Consider the following 22,713-nt stretch of genomic DNA (forward strand, 5'->3'; position numbering starts at 1 on the left):
GTCCTGGGAAAACCCTCTCCCTTCACCTCAAGCCCATCTGGGAAGAAACTTAACTGGGTATTTCTTGGGAGCCTCCCAAAACCCCCTTCCCACTGCCTCCTAAATGGATTTCTACGCAGAGCCAGGACTTCCGGGTCTGCCCCTCCTCCTCCCTCTGTGTGACCTTGAGGGAAACCTGACCTTTCTATGTCAATTTTCTGGCCACACAGTCTGTGGCCAAGAAAGAAGGTCAACCCTCCTCCCCCTACTCCCGGGACCATGTTCATGCCCCCTTCAATTCCCCAGCCCACTCCCAACCAGCTGGCGCCCAAAAGGCTTCCTGGACACGAGGTTCTCAGAAGAACAAAAGCCTTTGGTTCTTAGGTGCTGCTCCCATCACCAGCAATGGGTGCAGTGGAGGCGGGGTGTGGGGGCAGGCTTGAGAGCCGGGGTGGTCTGGGTGTGAGCACACCTCTTCCACTCCCAGCCTTATGACCTTGGACAGGGCATCCTCCCTTGCCCAGGCTCCCTCAGTCCTCCGATGGAGGTGGGTACCTCTCATTCCCCACAACTGGCATGCGGGAATCCATCAACAAATGCTTTGACGTCCTCCATTCTCCCACGCTTCCCTACCAGCCTTTCTGGTCCTTATTTGACCCTGCTCTTCCCCCCACAGCTATTGACTCCTTCGACCACAAAAAGTTCTTCCAAATGGTCGGCCTGAAGAAAAAGAGTGCAGATGATGTGAAGAAGGTGTTTCATATCCTGGACAAGGACAAAAGTGGCTTCATCGAGGAGGATGAGCTGGGGTAAGTGGAGGCCTGCAGGGGATGCCCAGCCCACGGCTGTGCGAGAGGGAGTAGGGGCTGGGACTCTAGCTTCCAAGTGTCCATCAGACCTGCCTTTCACTCTGCCTGCTTCACAGAAAGTAACGGTGCGTGAAGGCAGTGCTCGGACCCAGGGCACCAGGGGAGAAGGCTTCCCGGCACTATTGCTTCGGAAGAGTAAAACCCTCAGCTGAAAGTGCAACTAACTAGGTTAAGTGATAGCCACTTAATATTGCTAATGGAGTGATGCTACTTAATAATTTAATACAAATGAAGAGGCAGTTTTTGTTGCTGCCTAGCACCATAGGCAGGGCAGAAAGCATTCACTTGAGTATTTCATTGATTTTCATTTGTCTGACAATTTCCACCTTCCTGCAGCCCCCAGCCCTCTGGTACTAGTGTGGCTGGTGCATTTTCTGGGCAAGCCAGGGATGCAGAACCAGCTCTGGGGGTCCAGGGGTCCTTGGAGAAAAGCAGAGAAGGAGAAGGCTGTGGCTAGGAAAATGTATGCCTCCATCTGCAAAACCGTCTCCTGACATAATCCCCTCGGCCACCCGGCCAAGTCTACTGACTCAGGTTGCCTTATGTCACCTTCTGGCCAAGAAAGCCTTGAGTTTTGTCACAAAGAGAAGCGGGGGGGATGGGTGCAGGGAGAGGCCTTCAAGTAGGGACTTCCCCAACCATCCTGTCTCCCCGCTAAACCATCTCACAAGGGTACCTTCTGTCTAGAACCTTCATATTCTACCCACTTACATCCAACATGCATGCACACTTCTGCGCGCGCATGCACACACAAACACACACACACATTCACAGAGGCTGACTTCCCCCTGTCCTCCAGGCATCACCTTCACTGGGAAGCCTCCCTGCTCCTCCCCTCACCCCAGGCGGGCCGATACAGCTTCTGAGCGCCCTCCTCCACTTCCGCCCTCATTGTGCCCATCACACTGTGTGGTCTCTCTTGGAGCCCATGACCTCCTTATTTTTTTCAGTGCCTTCCGAAGATCACCACTGTGACGCCACTTTCCAGCATATGCCTGACACAGAAATGACACTTAGTGGATACTTGTTGGATAAATTAACCAGTGTAGGTGCCCTCCCTGAAGCGGGATCAGCCCTTCACTGAGGACAGCCTGTCCTTTCCTGAATATTCATCCACGAAAGCACAGCCACTGAGCAGGCTACCTGGCACAGAGCACCTGTGTGCGTGACTGCTGCTCACTGCCTGTCCCAGCCACCCCTTTCCCCACGCAGACACCAGACCACCCTCCATCCAGCGTCCTGCAAGGAGACCTCGGCCTGACTCCCTCACCGGCTTTCTCCCTTTTCTCCTCCAGATTCATCCTAAAAGGCTTCTCCCCAGATGCCAGAGACCTGTCTGCTAAAGAAACCAAGACGCTGATGGCTGCTGGAGACAAAGATGGGGACGGCAAAATTGGGGTTGACGGTGGGTAGTGGTGACCTGGGGTCTGGGCATATTGTGGATCTTGGGGTGTTGGATGCAAAAAGTTTGAAGCTATGTCTGTCACAAGGAAGGGATGATATGGGGCCCCTCACTCCCCTAGATTAGAAGATAAAAATCAGTCCATTAGGTCTGAGAGCTCTGCCACATACTCCAGACAAAGGAAAACTGGTGTATTTTCCTAATTTGAAAACCTAAAAGGAGTAGATTCTGTTTTTCCTGCTGGGTAGGGGATCCGGGAGGATTAGGGATTTTTTTTTTTCCTGAACTCAGCCTGCACTTTTGCATGAATACTGATCCAAGCTCTGCCCAAACTGGCTGTGTGACCTTGGGCAGTGTCTCTCAATCACTGGGCCTCTGTCTCCCATCTGTAATCCAAGGAAATGAGGCCGACTAATCCCCAAGGATCCTCTACCTCTCACATTCTGATTCCAGGGATGGAAATTCCTATCTCCTCTCCTCCTCAGCATCTTGTCCTGGTGTCCTGTAACCCCAAGTCTCAAAACCTGTTTGGGTTTTACTCAAATGTACTATTCTAGCCTTGCAGCAGAGCCAGGAAAAACAGTAAGCCAGAAATCAGCGGGGAATTCGGACGGGGAATACCTGGTCCTGCCTTGCTTTGCAAGCTTTGATGTTAGCACAGATGAGAAACCAGTGGCCCACCGTCCACTCCTTTCTCCATTTGGCTCCATGTGGCATTCAGACAGCGCACCCACATTGCCATCTCTCTTAGCATCATGATTTCCTCAGGAATTATCTCCAGTTTGCAGGTGGGCAAATGGACTTTGACGGTGCTTAGCCTAGTTCAAAAGAGCTAGGACACAGTGGTGGGGCAGGGATTTAGAACTAGGCCTGAATGAGTGTTTGCAGCATGCTAAGCTGCTATTTGCTCCCATAATGGGCTTTTCTGCTGATCTCAGAGAAAACTGTGTGTAGGTGCTTGGCCTCTGGGCCCCAGGCTATCTCGGTTCAAATCCCAGCCCTCCTGCTTTCGAGCTGTGTGACCGTGCACAATTAGATAACTACTCTGGGCCTCTGTTTTCTCATCTCTGAACTGAACATAATGATAATTCCTATAGGGTGATTACAAGGGTTAGATGTGTTAATATGTAAAGTGCCTAGAGTAAATGCTATATATGCATTTATTAGCTAATTCATTTAAAACTAGGGACTGTGTTGCATTCATCCTTCTAGCCCCAGTATCTAGCCAATACCCCACACAAAGCAGGTTCTTCATAAACATCTGTGCCTGAGTATAAAACCCAGACCCCCATGCTCTGCTCCCTCTCTGCCCCTTGCCAGCTGTGACCTTGAACACATCACCTCTGCACACCTACGTTCCCTTGCCTGGCAAATGGGGTGCATGAGCTTCTCCTAAGACCTGTCTGGACTCGTTGTGAAAATTAAGTTTCTGTGAATACAAAATTGCTTTGGGAAAGGTACAAGGAATATGAAAGTAGGTGTATGCTTATGAGTTAGAGGGTTTTCTGTTGTTGTTGTTTATTTCTTTTTTGTTTGTTTGTTTCCTGCCAGTAACGAGAATGGAGAATCCCTATTAAGGTCAAATGCAGGGGGTCCCCTGGCTGTCTGATGCCAGCTGCCCTTCTTGTGGCTGGGAGGGAGGGAGGTGGTTTTAAAGGAGTGGAGTAGAGGGTATTGGAAAGGCATCATTGGCTTGGCTGCTCCTCGGGCTTCTGGTGCTTGGCAGATCCTCCCTCACACCCCCATCCCCACCAGTCTGCTTATCAGACAGGTCCACCCCAAGGCTTGGCTCCCACCTCAACCCTGAACCAGGCCTCCAGACCTGCCTTCCATTTTTATTTGCAGCCAATATGCCATAGCTCAGAAGCCCTGGGCCGGGTCTTCATGGCTGACTGCTCACAGACAACCTACATGATGAAGAAAAACCAAGCCAGACCTGGCCCAGTTCCCTGCCTCCCTCCCTCCCTCCCTGCCACACTCAGATCTTAAAGCATCAACTAAACTCTTCTAACAGATCCAGCAGATGTTGACTGAGTAGCAACTCTGTGCCTGGCAATGGAAGAGATAAAAATAATTCAGGCCCATTTCCTGACTGGGTGCCCCTGAGCACCTGCTCCTTAGCCCTGAGCCCCAGCTTCCTCATCTGTAAACTAGGCATTATAACGTGAGAATGAGGCCTGTAGTGCCCAGCACATAGCAAATGCTCAATAAACGGCAACTCCAATGCCTTGTTTATTTATTTATTTAGAGACAGTCTTTCTCTGTTGCCCAGGCTGGAGTGCAGTGGTATAATCTCAGCTCCTTGCAACCTCCGCCTCCTGGGTTTAAGCAATTCTCCTGCCTCAGCCTCCCGAGTAGCTGGGATTGTAGACACGCACCACCATGCCCAGCTAATTTTTGTATTTTTAGTGGAGATGGGGTTTCACCATGTTGGCCAGGCTGGTCTTGAACTCCTGGCCTCAAGTCATCTGCCCACCTCAGCCTCCCAAAGTGCTGGGGTTACAAGCATAAGCCACCCACCTGGCCATACAATGTCATTGTTATTGTCTGCACGTTGCTTGCAGCTCTACACATATACACAAACAAGTGACAGTGCCAGCCAGAGGCAGAGGTGCAGGCTTCAGGCATTTTGTGCAGACTTGGAGGCTATGCTGCAGGCTGTAGGGGACAGAGGGAGTGGGGTCCAGGCAAGGCATTGGCATCAGCTGGAAACTGTAGGGTATGTTCAGAAAGGGGCAAGAAGATTGTTTTGCCAAGAATGGGAGGAAAGACTTATTAGCTGGGCATGTCATGTGTGTCCAGCCCAGTGCTGGGTTTGGTTACCTCATTTGACCTTGGGATGACAGAAGACATAAGTGCAGATGTAGAAAGGGCAGCCCAGGGAGTGAGTGCAAGGTCACACTGCCAGCAAGTGCCAGGGCCAGGATTCAAACCCAAAAGCATGGTCCAGGCCCACCTGTGCAGCCTCCATTGAGCTCATAGGCAAGACATAAAATAGACAATGAGCACAGACCACCCTGAGGCACTGGGGCCCCACACCTCATGCTTTTGAGGTGGGAAGATGCGGATGCCCCCTTCCTCACTCCCAACCCCCTAAGGCAGGAAGGGTGGGTGCCATGATGCCCAATAGGTGGTGAGATGGGAAGCAGAGCCTTTTTGGGGCCCAGGACATTCTGTTTCAGATACTCTGCTTTGCTGTCACTCTCTCTTAAGGCCAGAGGGCCCAAGCCCCACCTATAGCTGGAAGATGCCTTCAGCTCCTGGTAGGTTCTGGGGCAAGTCCCAGAGAGCCCTTCTGACCATAAAGTGCCTCATCTTTAAAACCATGAGGCAAGCCGGGCGTGGTGGCTCACACCTGTAATCCCACCACTTTGGGAGGCCAAGGCAGGTGGATCACAAGGTCAGGAGTTCGAGACCAGCCTGACCAACATGGCAAAACCCTGTCTCTACTAAAAATTAAAAAATTAGCTGGGTGTGATGGCACATGCCTCTAATCCCAGCTACTCAGGAGGCTGAGGCAGCAGAATCACTTGAACCTGGGAGGTGGAGGTTGCCGTGAGCCGAGGTCACACCATTGCACTCCAGCCTGGGCAACAGAGCAAGACTCTGTCAAAACAAAAACAAAAACAAAAAACAAACAAAAAACAAACCATGGGGCAGATAACTAGCCAGTTACTGGGGTACATTCCAGCCCTGGAATTTCACAGATGTCCCAGTGGATAAACGTCTACACAGAGGACCACTTCAGTATTTTGGCTCAGCTGCGTGACCTTGAATGACGATGGCAATAGCATCTAACTTCATAGAGCACTCTATACATGCCAGGCACTGTGCTTAGCATTTCCCTCATTTAATCTTTCTAGCTATCTCTGAAATGTATACTACTATGATTCCCATTTTATAGATGAGCACACTCAGGCTCAGAGAGACTAAGGGCTTGCATAAACCCTTTAGGCTAGGAAGAGAAAAGATCAAGGTCTGAAGTCAGGTCTGTTGAGCTCCAAAGCACATGACCTGTGCTGCCTGCTTCATTCATTCATTCATTCATAGTTTAGTTTATGATAAGATGATTTTATTGATTGACTTATTGCCTATTTCTTTCTCCTCCACTAGGATGTCAGGTCCGCTGAACAGGAACTTTGTTTTGTTCAGTTCTAATCCCAGCACCTAGCATAGGGCCTGGCCCATAGTGAGAGAACAAGAAAAGTGTATTGGTTGAATGAATGAATGAATGAATGAATGAATGAAATGAACAAGTGCTCAGCTCTGGGCAGCACTGTGCAGTGATGAGGACCCACAACTGCTGTATGTAGGGGGAGATGATCTGCAAGCTGAGGTTGGGGATCTGTGGGGACTTGTCTGTAGCAGGTGCTGGGAGAGCCCCAAACCAGGGACTGCCTCTCTTCCCTGCTCTGTTTGTCCTTCTGAAGGTGAGTGATATTTACCAGGTTCTTGAAGATCCTGTATTGAAGGGAGGGGGTAGGAAGACAAAGTTCTAATAATAACCCTTTGCATTCCTGTCTCTGGGGCAACTACTTCCAGGAAACTCAAAGGCTTTTATAGATGTGGTTGATTGATTCTCAAAGGCCACCCTAAAAGGCTGGTGCAGAGCTGATATGGGGAGGGGCTGAAGGCTGAAAAGGAAAGAGAAGCTAGAAAAAGAGGCGAAGGGTGCCAAAAAAAATCTTTGTTAAAGCACCTGCGGTTGCAAAGCCCAGGCATAAAAAGCAGACAAAGCAGACTATGTGGCAGGTGCCTTTTCAAATACTTCACCTTCACAGCGGGTCTCTAGCTGGGAGTCGGTGTCAGCATCACCTGGAGGGCCTTTGCAACACAGATGGCTGTGCCAGACCCAGGAGTTTCTGATTTCTTAGGTGGAGCCCACACTTTTGCATTTCTAACAAGTTAGCAGATGGTGCTAATGATCTGGCGAACCACACTTAGAGGACCACTGCCTTACAATAATCCTAGAAAGTAGATGCCATCGCTATCGCCATTTTGCAAGTGAAGAAGCTGAGGTATCGCGAGAAGTGACATGCCCAGGGTCTCTCTGTAGCACAGCTAGGACTGAGGCACAGTGGTCCAGCCAGGACCCTCTGCCATCCTGCCTCACATGGGCATGTGTCCCCAGCCTGGGCCTTCCAAACTCAATGCCTGCCCCCGCAGAATGTGCCGACCAACAGGAATCGAGGTTAGCATCGGTTCCCACTTCCTGTGTGCCAAGTGCTGCCCACAGGCCTTACCTCTTTTAACTCATTCAAACCTCCCAACAGCTCTACAAGATATCTTTATTACTGATACATACAAGGAAACTGAGGCCCAGGGAAGCAGAGCGACTTGCTGTGAAGCCTCGGGGCCCTCTTCAAACCCTGACTCCTCATATCTTGCTGCAGAGAAGATCCGCAGGCCCCACGCGCACACGTGCCTGCACGCAGTCCTAGTTACATTCTTCCCGAAACCCATTCCCGGTGATGGATCCACTGCCCTCTGCTTTAAGCGTGTCTAGACTCAAGAGTCTGGGGTTTGCATTTTGCTTCTGTTGCTGAAACGTAGTCATCATTATTGTCTAACCTTGCAGCCCCCTCGCCACTCACTCCCGTGCCTGAAGGAATTCACCTTTTCTGCTTCCCTCTGGCAAAATCTGTTCTCTTTTATCTTTAAGTAGCCTATTTACTGTGAGAGGTGGAGCGATAGCGTAAGGCCTTGGGCTGTGGTGGAGCCCCTGAGTCAGGCAGAAATTAGAAAGCCAAATGTTGGGGGTCAGCCGTGGGAATGGCTGTATCTTTTCCTCTTTCATGACATCCATTCCCACACCTGGAAAGTGGGCAGAAAAATACTCACCCTACAGGGTTGTTGCTCAAATGAAGGGAATGTTCTGGAAATGATTCCTTTCCTCTTATTTTATGGGAATGCTTTGCTTGTCACCCACCTAAAACCTTTTGAAAGTGGTGGAATCTCAATCCTCAACAGAAATGAAATGGAGTCTAAAGCAGGAGAAAAGTGAGAGAGGGATAGAAGGAGAATTTGCCGGTCTCCCTGTAATTCTAGCCCTCCGGCCTCTATGGGGATTTGATTTCTAAGTAGGACAAGATGCTCATATCAAGGCCAGCCCAGGTTTTGAGGGCAGAGCCCTAAGGTGCACTATGCTTTGTCCATCTCACTGCACCCTGGTACCAGCTTAGTGAGGTCTAGGGGACACTGTGATCCCCACTGAGAGACGTGAAAACCAAAGCCCCGTAGACAGTAAGTGCCAAAGTCACATAGCAAGTCCTTGGCCCAACGGGACCCGGGTCTCCTGACTCCACCACTCCCTCCCCTAAGCTGAGCTGAGACGTTTTAGTTATAAATGGCTTCTGTGCTTAGCAAGCTGCTCCTTTTATTCCCGTGTGGACTTTCCCTAGCTCTGGCCTTATGCTGCACTAGAAAAGATTTAGCAAGGGGAGAGGAAGCAGTCCTCCTTACATAACTGGCCTTCTGTGAAAGGGAGCAGCTGCTTGGTGGAAAAAGACATTCCCCTCCATGCATCCCTCTGCTTCTGCCTCTGGGGGTTGCAGCTTGAGTTAGAATGCGGGGCCATTTAACTCCAACCTTTGAGGAAGAGACGCACCCTGGCCCCGGCCACGCCTGTTGGAATCTTTCTAGCTGAGTGACACTCAGCCTCAGTTTCTCTGTAAATAAAACGAAGATAAGAGAACCGACGAGGATGAAGTGGAATAACACACCGCGCGGTGCCTGGCACAGAGTGAGCCGCAGAACTGTTGACGCGTCCTCCTTGTGGCTATCTGACTTGACCCGGAGTGACTCTGCCTCCCAGTTCTCCGGGATGGGAAGGTGATCCCTGTTTGAGATACCAATTTATAAGAAACCGAGCCCGGGAGCTATTTAGAGGCGAGGTGATAAACCAGGAGGCCGGCTCCTTCATCCCGGTCATCACGGTCATCACGACAGAGGGAGGGAAAGAGCCTTCCAGCCGCTGACTCAATGGCTGGCTCAGTTTCGCTTTGGGCCATCACTGTGTGCCGGTCTCACCTGTCAATAGTTTCTAAATTTGTCCAATCCCCACAGCCTTGGACTAGGGCAGACCTAATTAGGCTAATTTCAGTTTCCTAAGGGAAAGAAAAGAACAGAATCCTCCAGTTCTCTGATCCTCCCTCTGCTGCCTCCCTCCCACCCCCGTCCCTACCGTCTACCTCCTTCGTCTCTTTCTGATTGGACAATGATGACATCTGCGAGCTGGCCCCAGAGGGGGTTGGGCGAGGTTTTAGCCTGCAAAGGTACTGCTGTACTTGCATGTCTTAGAAGAGAATGATGATTCTGGATGCCTCCAAAGGAAGACTGTCTCTTCTACCTGACAACATTAAGAGTTGATTTAGTCGCATTCCCACTGTGTGCCAGGCACTGTGCTGGGCACTCCTTCTCCGTTATCTCATGGAGCCCTTACCATAACCCTATAAGGAGATAGTCCCAGTATCCCCATTTTATAGACGAGGAAACTGAGGATCAGGAACTAAGTTGCCATGGATGGGTGTGCCGGAGGTGGGATGCTATCCATCTCACTGATGGGATAGATGGATTGGAAACTTGTACCAGGTCAGCTGGTTGCTCGTTAGGTTTTCCGTGCCCTCTGTTTATATCTTCCTTATCCTGCTTAGTTTCAGGACTTTCGCGGTTAATGTTATGTCAAAGCTCCAACCTGTGTCCGTTGTGTTGGGGAGATCCACACAGGAGGTGGAACTAACACTTAGAAGTTACTATGTGCCAGTCGTGTTACCCCATCTGGTCTTTCTAATAGCTATCTAAACAGGCATTATTATACCCACATTACAAATGAGAAAACTGAGCTTCAGAGAGCTAAAGTAGTGACTGATGGCCACCTAGCCAGGTAGTGATGGAACAAGATTCAGACGTAGGTCCAGCGTTGCTGGACGGTTGCAGGTAGGTGGCCGGGATGGAGGCAGGAAATGCTGGGATCATGGAGACAAACAATGGCAACATGAACAGCAATGATGCTAACAATTACCAGTTACAGTACCATTTAGAGCCTCCTGCTTCTGCCAGGCAGTAGCCAGGCATTTTATAGGTTTGGTTTCAAAGTGGCTTGAGGAATAGAAACACTTTGGTTGCAACATCACCGGATACCGAGAGCTTGCTGTGCATCAGGCCTGTGACCAAGAGCTTTAGTGCTGGCTCCTCCGAACAACTTAAGGAAGTAGGTACTATCATGAGCTCCATTTGACAGATGAGGTGAAGCATCTAGTTGAAGGCCACAGGAACAAGAAATGGGAGCTGGGTGTTACCCCCAGCTTGCTTGCTCCAAACACCATGTGACAGCCGGAAAGGCATCTTGTAGACCCGACACTCACTCATAAGAAAACCAGGACCAGGGAGGATGAGGTGTGTTGTCCAAGGACAGCAGCAGATGGCAAAGCCAAGACTAGAACCTGATCGTTCAAAGCTGCATTCGCCATCCTGGGATCCTACCTACTGCCAGTTCAGCTGACCTAGAGTTTACGGGATCTTTGTGGTTTTTTTTGAGACAGAGTCTCGCTGTGTCACCCAGGCTGGAGTGCGGTGGTGTGATCTCAGCTCACTGCAATCTCTATCTCCAGGGTTCAAGCCATTCTCCTGCCTCAGCCTCCTGAGTACCTGGGATTACAGGTGTGCGCCACCATGCCTGGCTAACTTTTGTATTTTCAGTAGAGACGGGGTTTCACCATGTTGGTCAGGCTGGTCTCGAACTCCTGACCTTGTGATCTACCCACCTCGGCCTCCCAAAGTGTTGGGATTACAGGCATGAGCCAACACACCCAGCCAGTTATTTGTTTTGCTTTAAGGAGAGACCTGGGCATTTTAGAGGAAGGGTTTGGCTAGGAGACCTGTTAGTTAATTGACTGGCTCCTAAGAGCTCAGCCCTGAGGCAGACATGAAAGGCATGGAAGAGGTGGCTCCTGCCCTCAATTTATCTACAAAGTTGCCTGTTGAAGGTTCTGAGGGGATAAAATTAGAATTCCGTGTTCTCTGCTGAAGGCCAGTGCATGTGGCTATTGTGATGTCCTGGCTGCTTCAGAATAGATTGCAAGGTGGGCAGAGGGGCTGATTTAAGAGGCTTTCAAAAACCCCACAGCTCCAAAGTACCTCCCAAAGTCTGACTCCAAAATGCCTGACTTTCCATCACTGGAGAGTCCCTCATTGGTGTCCCTGGGCCCCCATCACACCAGCTGCACCAAATCCCATCTAGTGTGAAGGTGATCAACGGACTCTTTACCGATGAGCAGCCTGAGAGCCCATAATTTCTAGAATGAGGATGAAGGGGTCAGTGAAGGCTGGAGCACAGAGAGGACCAGCTTCCCCTCTTGACAGTCTCTCCACGAGCAGGCGATGGCAGACAGGCTCATGCATCCTTTATCCCAGGACAGAGAAACTCAGTGTCCCCAAACAGGGAATGCCAGTGCTGGCTGAAATGACAGGTTTAAGTTGGAGAGGGCTCATGCTTCTGCCTGAGCCGGGACGCTAGCCCTCTCAGAAGTAGCCTCTCCACATTCGTGTAGGGGGTTCCTGAGGCCGGAGGCCAAGTCCTGGCTCTGGGTCTTGTTTTCCACATGACCTTGACACCTCACCTTCCCAGCCTCCATTTCCCCATCTATAAAATTAGAATCCTCCCAGACTGTCATGTGAATTATATGAAGTAAGTTAGAGCTTGTTGAACCTTAAGAAGGACTCATGAGCCATCTCATCCATCCATCCATCCATCCATCCATCCATCCATCCATTCATCCATCCATCCATCCTCCATCTATCCATCCAGCCATTCATACTTCTCTCTCTCCCTCCATCCATCCACCAACTCCTCATCCATCCATCCATCCATCCATCCATCCATCCCTCCATCCATCTACTCCTCCATCCGTCCGTCCCACTATCCCTCCCTCCATCTGTCCATCCATCCCTCCATCCATCCACCCAGTGCTTATTTGCGAGCACCTACTGTGTGCCAGGAACACTGTGGCTGCCAGGAGAGCAGTGAACGAGAGAGAGGCTCCCCTGCCCTCCAGAGTTTGTATTCTAGTAGGGGGAGACCGACAAAAATAAGTGCATATATAAGATCACTTCAGAGAGTGCCAAGGACTATGAAGTAAATAAAAAAGGACTAATGAGATGGGGTGGTGATATTTGAGCTGGGACATGCGTCACTCTATACCTAGGTCAAAGTAGGTCAGAAACTACTGGGATGAAGAAGGAAGCCTAAAAGCATTTCTAGCTTGAATCATGTCTGCTGTGTGACCACGGTCAAGCTGCTTAACTTTCGAGCCTCAGTTTGTTTCCCCATCTGTAAAATACAGGCAAAGGTGTGTCTCTCATGGAGTAGTCGTGAGGATTCAGTGAGATAATATATGCAAAATGCTTCCCACATTGGCATTCAATAAATGTTAGTTACTAGCTATAATTAATAAAAGTACTACTAATAAAAGACATCTCAAAATAACCACCTGCCCCACCGAGGTCCTGGAAGATCACAGACTCCCGGCTGAGAAAGTAATCACTTTCACACCTGCCCTGTGGGAGGGACTCTGTACAAGTGTTTGTTGTTTTTGTATTTATTTGATACTCCATCCTTGGCACTGCTGTTACCACTCGGCCAGAGAGCCTGGGAGTTTCAAGACCAGCTGGTGGACCCTCACTCTCGGTCCCGCCCTGCATCCCCCATATCCAGGTCACCCACCTTTCCTATCCTAGGACGCCCTAGGGACAGGAGAGCATGGTGTCTATTTCCTAAGTCAAACCTCAGAAAAGTGAGGCACCCAGGTATGTTATGTGTCCCTTCATCTGGCCGGGGCAGTGCCAGGTTATTTATTTATTTATTTATTTATTCATTTATGTTTTGAGACAGAGTCTCGCTCTATCACCAGGTTGGAGTGCAGTGGCGCAATCTCGGCTCACTGCAACCTCCACCTCCTGGGTTCAAGCGATTCTCCTGCCTCAGCCTCCCAAGTAGCTGGGACTACAGGCGCGCACCACCACGTCCCGCTAATTTTTGTATTTTTAGTAGAGACAGGGTTTCACCATGTTGGCCAGGATGGTCTCAATCTCTTGCCCTCGTGATCCACCTGCCTCGGCCTCCCAAAGTGTTGGGATTACAGGGGTGAGCCACCGCGCCTGGCCCAGTGCCAGGTTTTTTCTACAATACAGCATGTGTTGGTTTGGTTTTTTTTGTGTGTGTTTTTTCACTTTTTTTATTTTGAAATAATTGTGGGTATACAGAATAATTGCACTGATAGTACAGAGAGTCCTGTACACCCTTCACCCAGCTCCCCCGATGTTAATATTTTACATAACCGCAGTACAGTGATGAAAACTAAGAAACTGCATAGGTGGGGTTTTACATTTGTATTCCATACAAAGTCCAGGGAGGACGCAGCTCACCTCAAATGAGTCCCAGATACTTTTTGTGGCCTTTTTGAAGCCATTTCATGACCAGCTTTTTATTTGTCTTTCCCAAGGAATTATTACTGGCCCCTCTCTTCACTCCACTGACAGATGAGGAAACCAGAGAGATATATTTTCCAGCAAATAGGGCCAGACTAGGCCTAGAAGCCCTAACTTTCAATCCCCAGCCTGTGCTCTCCCCACATCACAACACTGCATTTTATTTTTTCTTTCTTTCTTTTTCTGTTGTTGTTTTGTTTCATTTTGTTTTGACACGGAGTCTCATTCTGTTGCCCATGGTGAAGTGCAGTGGGACAATCTCAGCTTACTGCAACCTCTGTCTTCTGGGTTCAAGCAATTCTCCTGCCTCAGCCTTTGGAGTAGCTGGGATTACAGACACCCGCCACCACACCCAGCTAATTTTTGCATTTTTGGTAGATACAGGATTTTACCATGTTGGCCAGGCTGGTCTCAAACTCCTGACCTCAAGTGATTCACCTGCCTCAGCCTCTCAAAGTGCTAGGATTACAGGCATGAGCCACTGTGCCCGCCCAAGACAACACCGCATTTTCTAGGGTGATGGGAACTTGCCTGAGACCCCACACTCTCCACCAGGCTGTGACATGGCATCTCAGAGACATGTAGTGGCATGTGGCAGCAAACTCCTTGTCCTCTCTCATCTGCTGGGGAGAAAAACAGCAGAGAAGTCCAGAAATATTACTCAACCCTGAGCCTCAGTTTCTTCATCTGTAGAACAGGAACAATGACAAAATGCGCCAGATAGGATTATTGTCAGAGTCAAATGAGATATTGTATATAAAGTGTTTCGAATAGTGCCTGGCATATGATAAGCATTCAGAAAACTATTATTATTAATGCTATTGTTATTATTGTAGTTATTATTATTGATTTTGCGTGTGGCATGACATGGTGAAGCAAAAGATATGGTAGACCCATCATGTTCCACCTCACTTCACTCATCTGCCCACTCATTCATTTATTCATTCATTCATGTTCACACTCACACTCTGGGGCTCCTGCAGCAGAAGCAAGAACCCAGAGAAAGCACCACCCAGGGCCCTGCAGTCAGGTATGGACAGTCTCTCTTGCATTCCAGCCTCTGACTCACTTTCCTTTGTCATTTTTCTTCTGCAGAATTCTCCACTCTGGTGGCTGAAAGCTAAGAAGCACTGACTGCCCCAGGTCTTCCACCTCTCTGCCCTGAACACTCAATCTCAGCCCCTCTTGCCACCCTCCTGCGTTTCTGTTCAGTTTGTTTATGTTATTTTTTACTCCCGCCATCCCCTGTGGCCCTCTAATGACACCATTCTTCTGGAAAATGCTGGAGAAGCAATAAAGGTTGTACCAGTCAGACTCTGCTTGCTGAGGAAGACCCAGGCCTAGTCAGGCATTGGCTTTCCAGATGCATCTGGGCAGGGGGTGGGGGCCAGATTTCGACAGTTAGAAAAGATGTGATAGGAGAGAATGGAAGGGAACAGCCTCTTTTCTGCGCTAGGTACTAAGCATGGCACTCTACAGAGGTTACCCACTTACTCCCTAACACCACCCCATAAGGTCGGTGATGAAACTCCCATTCTCTAAAAAACTAAGTCTCAGAGAGGGGAAGTGATGTGTCTAAGCCCACAAAGATAGGATTTGTTAGTATTGGGGTTTGAATGCAGGTCCATGGTTGAGTAGGTGGGTGGATGGATGGATGGATGGATGAACGGATGGATGAATGGGTGGGTGGGTGGATGGATGGATGGATGGATGGATGAACGGATGGATGGATAGATGGATGGATGGATGGATGGACGGATGGATGGATGGATGGATGGATGGTGGGCGGATGGAAATGGATGGATGGGTGGGTGAATGGATGGATGGATGAATGGGTGGATGGGTTGGTGGATGGGTGGATGGGTGTGTGGATGGATGGGTGGATGGGTTGGTGGATGGATGGATGGATGAATGGATGGATGGATAGGTGGGTGGACGGGGTGGATGGATGGGTGGATGGTGGATGGATGGATGGATGGATGAATGGATGGATGAATGGGTTGGTGGATGGATGGATGGATAAATAGATAGATGGATGGATGGATGGGTAGATGGGTGGGCAGATGGGTAAATGGATGGATGGGTGGGTGAATGGATGGATGGATGGATGAATGGGTGGATGGGTTGGGGGATGGATGGATGGATGGATGGATGGATGGATGGATGGATGGACAGGTGGATGAATGGATGAGTGGGTGGATGGATGGATAGACACATAGATGGATGGATACCATTAAGACTTTTTGTTACAAATCACAGAACCCCAACTCAAGTAACTTAAGCTAAAAAGGAAGGAAACAAAGGACTAGATTGGCTTATGTGCCTGAATAGTTAGGGGTAGGTCTTCAGGAACAGCTGGATCAAGGGATTCAAGTGATATCATCAGGACTAAGTCCCTCTTTTCCTCTCTCTGAGCACTGCTTTCCTTTGTGCTGAATTTGTTATCAGGAGGGCTCTGCCTTCATGATGGCAAGATTCCCGCAGCAGCTCAAGGTGAACATTCAGCATTACCAGCAAAAAAAAAGAATTTCTTGTTCCCAAACACTCTATCAGAAGGCCCCAAATTTAGTCCCATTAATACTAGCAACTAACGTTTACTGAGCACTTACTCTGTGCTGAGTCCTTTACAGGATTTCATCTGCACAACAGCCCTATGAAATGCGTGCTATTTATTACATCCCTTGTATAGATGAGGAAACTAAGGCACGTAGAATTTAAAAGTCACACGGCAACCATGGGGAGGATCAAGGACCCCAACCCCAGCATCACCTCCAGAGCCTGTATCCCTTCCTGAGTCAGACACAGAGGCCGGGAGGAGGGATCCTGATTGGAGACAGGTGGAGTCAGTCACACACAAGGCTCGTGGCCTGAGGGTGGGAGAGGGGCACCCCTGAGGACATGAAAAGTCCTCTGTCCCCTCATGGGGACAGATGCTGGGGGTGAACATGGCCTACAGAATGACTTCTGCTGTTCCCCAAGACAGCCTTGGGGAAGTTATCTTAGATTTCCCTGGGTGGGGACAGGGCATTGGAGTGGTAGTCTCTCTCTCACCAGACCCCATGCCCTGCACCTCCCCTGCTCTCTGAGGTGTCGCCCTTAGGCAGGGTTGTCAGGAACCCTCTCCCTGAGGGCCCAGCCCGGGGCAGACAACCCATCAGGACCCAGGCTGAGGGGCAGGGATGGGCAGGCCCCATCCAGGGTGGTAGCCAGGCTCAGAGCAAGCAGTCCTAGGCCTGGGAGGGGACTCAAGGCCAACACTGGGAACTGGGTCAACACAGCAGCTGCCAGGGGCTCAGCCAGGTGCCAGGGCCTGCATAAAGGTGGCATGTGAGCCAGAGGTGGAGAACGTAGGAATAGGCGTGGAAGTGGGAATGTGCACGTGCATGTGGGCAGGCATGAGGGCACTGGTATACACACATGCTTGTCACAACAGTCAGGACCAATGCAGACTTGGGTCTCCATGTGGGGTCTCAGAGGGCCCAACTCTGGACACCGAGGTGGGGTTGGGGAAGAGGAAGAGGGCCCACCCCATGCTGGGTCTGTGTGGAATGCAAGCGGAGGGGCGGGGGCTGGGGAGCTGGAGCATTTCACCCAGAAACCAGGTCAGAGCCCTGTGAGAGGACAGGCAGGTCAGGACGACAGTGACAGCTGCCCGCCGGCCTGGAGTGGCCTCAGTGCCTCTTGTTCTGCACCTGCATGACAGCCCACACCATGCAATTCAGACTCAGGGCAGCAAATGGTGCGGCAGCCACGCATCGGAGAGCATGGCCCTTTGACCTCTTGGGGGATGCAGGGCATTGGCTCCAGGACCCTGTTTTGAAAAGACTCTGCCTGGGGCCTGGGAAGGTCAAGGAGGAAATGGCTTCCCTGCAAAGGCTCAGGGCCCCTGTGCTGTTGCTGCAGGATAACAGAGGCAGCAGTAATGGCGGCCACCTTGGGGCTGGGAGGGTTCTATTTACTAAACTACGACATCTCATTCCTCCTTTCAACAAGCGTCGGCAATAAGCACTACCATTACCCCTTTTCAGGCAAGAAAGCCAAGGCCCTCTGGGGACACACAGCCGGCAAGAGGCAGAGCTGGAATTAAATGCAGGGCTTAATGACTCAACATACCACTGTGCACAGCGCAGGGTGACAGCGCTGGGCATCTTGTGGAGCGGGGATGGGAGGGGAGCACAGGAGTGTGGCGGGGGAGGTGAAATGACAAGGGACAGCCTTGCTGACCCCAGCAGTCATTCGCCAAGCCCTCTTCCTCCTGACTCCCACGTCGTGCTCCACCCAGCCATGTCTCTTGCCCTTGGCCACCACCTGAATCTGGGCCCCATCACGGGTGGGATTGGGCCCGACATAGAGGACCCTGGCAGCCTGGGTCTCCCATTTGTAAAGAGTCTCCAGTTCAGACACGGGCATCTGTTCAAATGCGACTAATATCCAGTCAGTGTCTGTAACACGGGTTTGGCTTCTTTCTACACTGCAACCTTCACTGTGTCGAGGGGGCTGGCTTCTCCCCATCTCTGGGAGACACTGGTGGGACCGCCCTCGTGTCCATGAACCACTGCAGTGGTCCCCAGCCTGTCTCCTGGCCTCCTCTCCCCTTCCCTCTCCCCTCTCCACCCAGAGCCCAAGGGCTCTTTCCAAAACATAGATCAAATCACATTGTTCTGCTTAAATCTTTCCAGCGACTGCCCAATCTATAGACTCAAATCCCGGAGCCAAACACAGAGTTCCTGCCTGCGGGCATGACCCAGCCTCCATCCCAGCCCTTCTCCCTCAGCCTGGCCCATTCTGCCTCCCTGTCCTCCCCAGTCCCCCTTTCCCTGGCTCAATCCTCTTCATCCTCAGGAATCTACTCTGGAGGATCACCCCCAGCTGAGGTTAGAGCCCCTGCGCAACTCCTGTAAGTGAAATGAAAAAAAAAAGCAATATGTGACAATCTGATTCCCGTCCACCTCTCCCAAAGACCACCCGATGCCTGAGAGCAGGGCACATCTGCAGGGGTCCTGCTAAATCCCAGAACCTGGCATCGAAAAGATGCTGGGCTTCACCCACCCTGATGCGGATGTGGTCATAAAGGCCCAATGTGGCTTGTGACTCACTCAAGGCCATACAGCAGTGCAGAGCAGGATGGGGCTTGGCCCCTGGCCCCTGCTGTGCCACCCCTGCCGTGGTGCCATCCATATGGACCTGCTAACTCAGTAAGGAATGCAGGCATGACAGGAAGCCCTCCCTGCCCAGCATACCCCTCTGTGGCGCGGTATCACTGGGCTCCAGTTCCTCAGTCTCCAGCCACCCCCACCCTGACACCTGCACCACCAGCCGCCTCTGGGTTTTCTCATCTGTTGAATGCAGCTCCTTCTCTTCATTGTCATGGTCAGAGGAGGCTCGCTGCTTATCTCTATGCCTTTTTGTCTGAGAGGCTGGGAGCAGAAAGGAGAAAGCTCAGGCCAGAGGAAGGGCCCCAAATCAATCTGTCTCTGAGTGGTTTTAGTAAGAGCTGGGAGGGCCCAGCTTCACGGAGTGATGAATGATCACTGGATCCCTGTATCTCCTAGCCCTGGTCCCAGAGCTAGGAGACAGGGGACTCAGGGGAGAAGGAAGAGCCAGGAGCATCAGAACAAAGACTCCACGGAGAGAAAGGATGGGTGGGAAGTTGGGATTGAGCTACCCTCTGCTATCAACCATGACCCTGGATAATATTACTGTGCTGGGCTGTAGCCCTGGGGCTGGACAGAGCTGGATTCCAAATCTGCGTCTCCCTCCTTGCTGGACACTTTGTATATACCATCTGCTATGGTCTGAAGGTTTGTGTCCCTCCAAAATTTACAGTCAAAACCCAACTCTCAAGGCGATGGTATTAGAAGGTGGGGCCTTTGGGAGGTGATGGGTCATAGGAGTGGAACCCTCATGGATGGGATGAGTGTCCTCATACAGGAGCCCTGAGGGAGGCTCCTAGCCCTTTGCCCTTTCACCATGTGAGGCTATAGCAACAGGGAGCCATCTGTGAAGCAGGAGCCCTCACCAGACACCGAGGCTTCCAGCACCCTGATCTTGGACTTCCCAGCCTCCAGAACTGTAAGCAATAAATTTCTGTTGTTTACAAATCACCCAGTCTAAGGTATTTGTTATAGCAGTCCAAATGGACTAAGGCACCGTGTCTTAATCCACACTGTAGCCATCCAAGGAAGAGATGTCTGTCTGTTTTATACAGGAAGGTTCAGAGAGGTTAGGCAACTTGCCCAAACCACACAGCCAATAAAAGTGAAAATTGCAAACATGTATTCACTGACTTGACAAATAATTTCTGAGTGCCTACTTGTGCCCGACACAGCTAAACACTTTAGAAGGATGACTTCATCGAAGCAATCACTTCTCAAAGCATTCAGCCTCTTTCCCTCTCTGCCTTCCCAATAAAGATTCCCCGTCCCCAAGGCATCTGCGGCCACTCAGACACGTTAGTCTAGGAAGATTCAAACTGGGTGAATCTGATGTTGGTTTATTTAGACCCAGAAGACTGTTTACAAGAGGCGGTTCAGCAAATGGGACAGAGGCCTGCTATTCTTGGCTCCCTTCTTATCTTCCTGCCTCGGTATCCCTTATCCAAATGCTTGGGAGCAGAAATATTTTGAATTGTTTTGGGTTGTGAAGTATTTGCATTATACTTACTGACTGAGCACTCCAAATCCAAAAATTCAAAATTCAAACTGCTCCAATGAGCATTACAATGACTTTCAAAAAGTTTCCGATTTTGGAGCATTTCAGATTTCGGATTTTCAGATCTGAGAGTTCTCCACTTGTATATGTACGTGTGCGTGTGTGTGTATACACACATGTATGTAGTGCATAAAAAGATTTGTGGCCAGGCGCGGTGACTCACGCCTATAATCCCAGCACTTTGGGAGGCTGAGGCGAGTGGATCACCTGAGGTTGGGAGTCTGAGACCAGCCTGACCAACATGGAGAAACCCTGTCTCTACCAAAAATACAAAATTAGCTGTGTGTGGTGGCACAGGCCTGTAATCCCAGCTACTCGGGAGGCTGAGGCAGGAGAATCACTTAAACCCGTGAGGCGGAGGTTGCAGTGAGCCGAGACCATGCCATTGCATTCCAGCCTGGGCAACAAGAGCAAAACTCCATCTACTTTTTTAAAAAATTTATTTTAAGGAACTGGCTTACACAATTAGGGAGATGAACAAGACCCAGCATCTGCATGATGAATCGGCAAGCTGGAGACCTGGGAGAGCTGATGGTGTAGCTTCTGAGTCCAGAGGCAGGAAAAAAGCCAATGTCCCAGGCTGAAGGCAGTGAAAGAAATTTTATTTTCCTTGGAGGAGGGTCAGCCTTTTTGTTCCATTCAGGCCTTAAACTAATTGGATGAGTCTCACCCACATTAAGGAGGGCAATCACTTTATTCAGTTAATTTAAATATGAACTCACCCCCAAACACCCTCACAGAATCACCCGAGAGAATGTTTCATCAAACATCTGGGCACCCTGTGGCCCAGTCAAATTGACACATAAAACTAAACATCATGTAACCCAATTAAAAAGTGGGCAAAGGACTTGAAGAGACATCTCTCCAAACATGATATACAAATGGCCACCAGACATGTGAGAAGATGCTCAGCACCATTTGCAATTAAGGAGATGCACAGCAAAATCACAATGAGGTGCCTGTACACTCACCAGGATGGCTATCATCCAAAAACATGAAAATAAGAAGTACTGGCAAAGATGCTGAGAAATTGGTACCCTCATATATTGCTGGTGACAGCATAAAGTGGTGCAGTCACTGTGAAAAACAGTTTGGCCATTTCTTAAAAAGTTAAAATGCCAGGTGCAGTGGCTCACGCCTGTAATCCCAGCACTTTGGGAAGCCAAGGCGGGCGGATCACGTCAGGAGATAGAGAGCATCCTGGCTAACATGGTGAAACCCCGTCTCTACCAAAAATACAAAAATTAGCTGGGCATGATGGCTCATGCCTGTAGTCCCAGCTACTAGGGAGGTTGAGGCAAGAGAATCGCTTAAACCCAGGAGGCGGAGGTTGCAGTGAGCCGAGATCGTGCCATTGCACTCCAGCCTGGCGACAGAGCGAGACTTTGTCTTCAAAAAAATAAAATAAAATAAGTAAATAAATAAATATTTGAAATATCCAGAATAGGTTAGTCCGTAGAGAGAGAAGACACATTAGTGGTTTCCAGGAGATCGGGAAGCAGAGAATGGGGAGTGATTATTTAATGGGTACATTCTGGGGTGGTGACAAGTTTTGAAGCCAGAGTTGGTGGTTACACAAGATTGTGAACACGCTGAATGCCACTGACTTGTACACTTTAAAATGGTTAATTGTGTGTCATGTGAATTTCACCGCAACCATCATTGTCCTCACCCATCTTCCCCGTTTGATTCTTAGGTTTCCTGCGAGCTGGAATCCTTCACCATTGTAACCCCAGCACTTCATACAGTCCCTGGCACAAAGGAGGTGCTTAATACAGCTTTGTTGAGTAAATAAACACAGAAAACAAAGCAAAACGGAACGCAAAGCACCTACATACGGAGAAAATGATGCCTTTCTATAATTAGGGGCAGAGAGTGGAGTCTGAAGAGGAACTGGGTTTATTTTGTGTGATTCTGTGGGCACAAAATCAGGACCAACTAGTGAGATTGAGAAGGCAATGGCTCTTGACTAAACCTGAGGAAGCCCTGTCTACCCTCAGAGCTGCAGAGCAGTAAGACCGGCTGTTCTGCAAGGCAGTGAGCATCCCAACATGAGAGGCATGCAAACGGAGATGAGACAACATGTCCCCTAGACAACACGTTCCTCCCAACTCAGAGACGCTGTGATCTGAGATGATTTACAGGTCATTAAAAACCCATTTAGCCTCCTGCTGGCTCCTTGTTACCTTGTTGAATCAATCATTCACCAGACATCTACTGAGCACAGGTGTCACACGGATGGATCCAAAGAAAGTGCCACTTCCTAAA

General features: G+C 49.9%; 1 protein-coding gene across 1 annotated transcript in view; it reads left to right on the top strand.

Annotated features, from left to right (window-relative positions):
* PVALB (parvalbumin) overlaps window positions 1-15,048 on the top strand; it is a 16,751-nt gene extending 1,703 nt beyond the window's left edge. The window contains exons 2-4 of the mRNA XM_009198793.3: window positions 656-788; window positions 2,144-2,253; window positions 14,830-15,048. Of these exons, the coding sequence (XP_009197057.1) occupies window positions 656-788; window positions 2,144-2,253; window positions 14,830-14,858 (272 nt within the window). The 3' untranslated portion in view covers window positions 14,859-15,048. The remainder of the gene's footprint in view (window positions 1-655; window positions 789-2,143; window positions 2,254-14,829) is intronic.
* Window positions 15,049-22,713: the final 7,665 nt, after the last annotated feature.

This window comes from Papio anubis, chromosome 16 (genome assembly GCF_008728515.1).
Source record: "Papio anubis isolate 15944 chromosome 16, Panubis1.0, whole genome shotgun sequence".
NCBI lineage: Eukaryota > Metazoa > Chordata > Mammalia > Primates > Cercopithecidae > Papio > Papio anubis.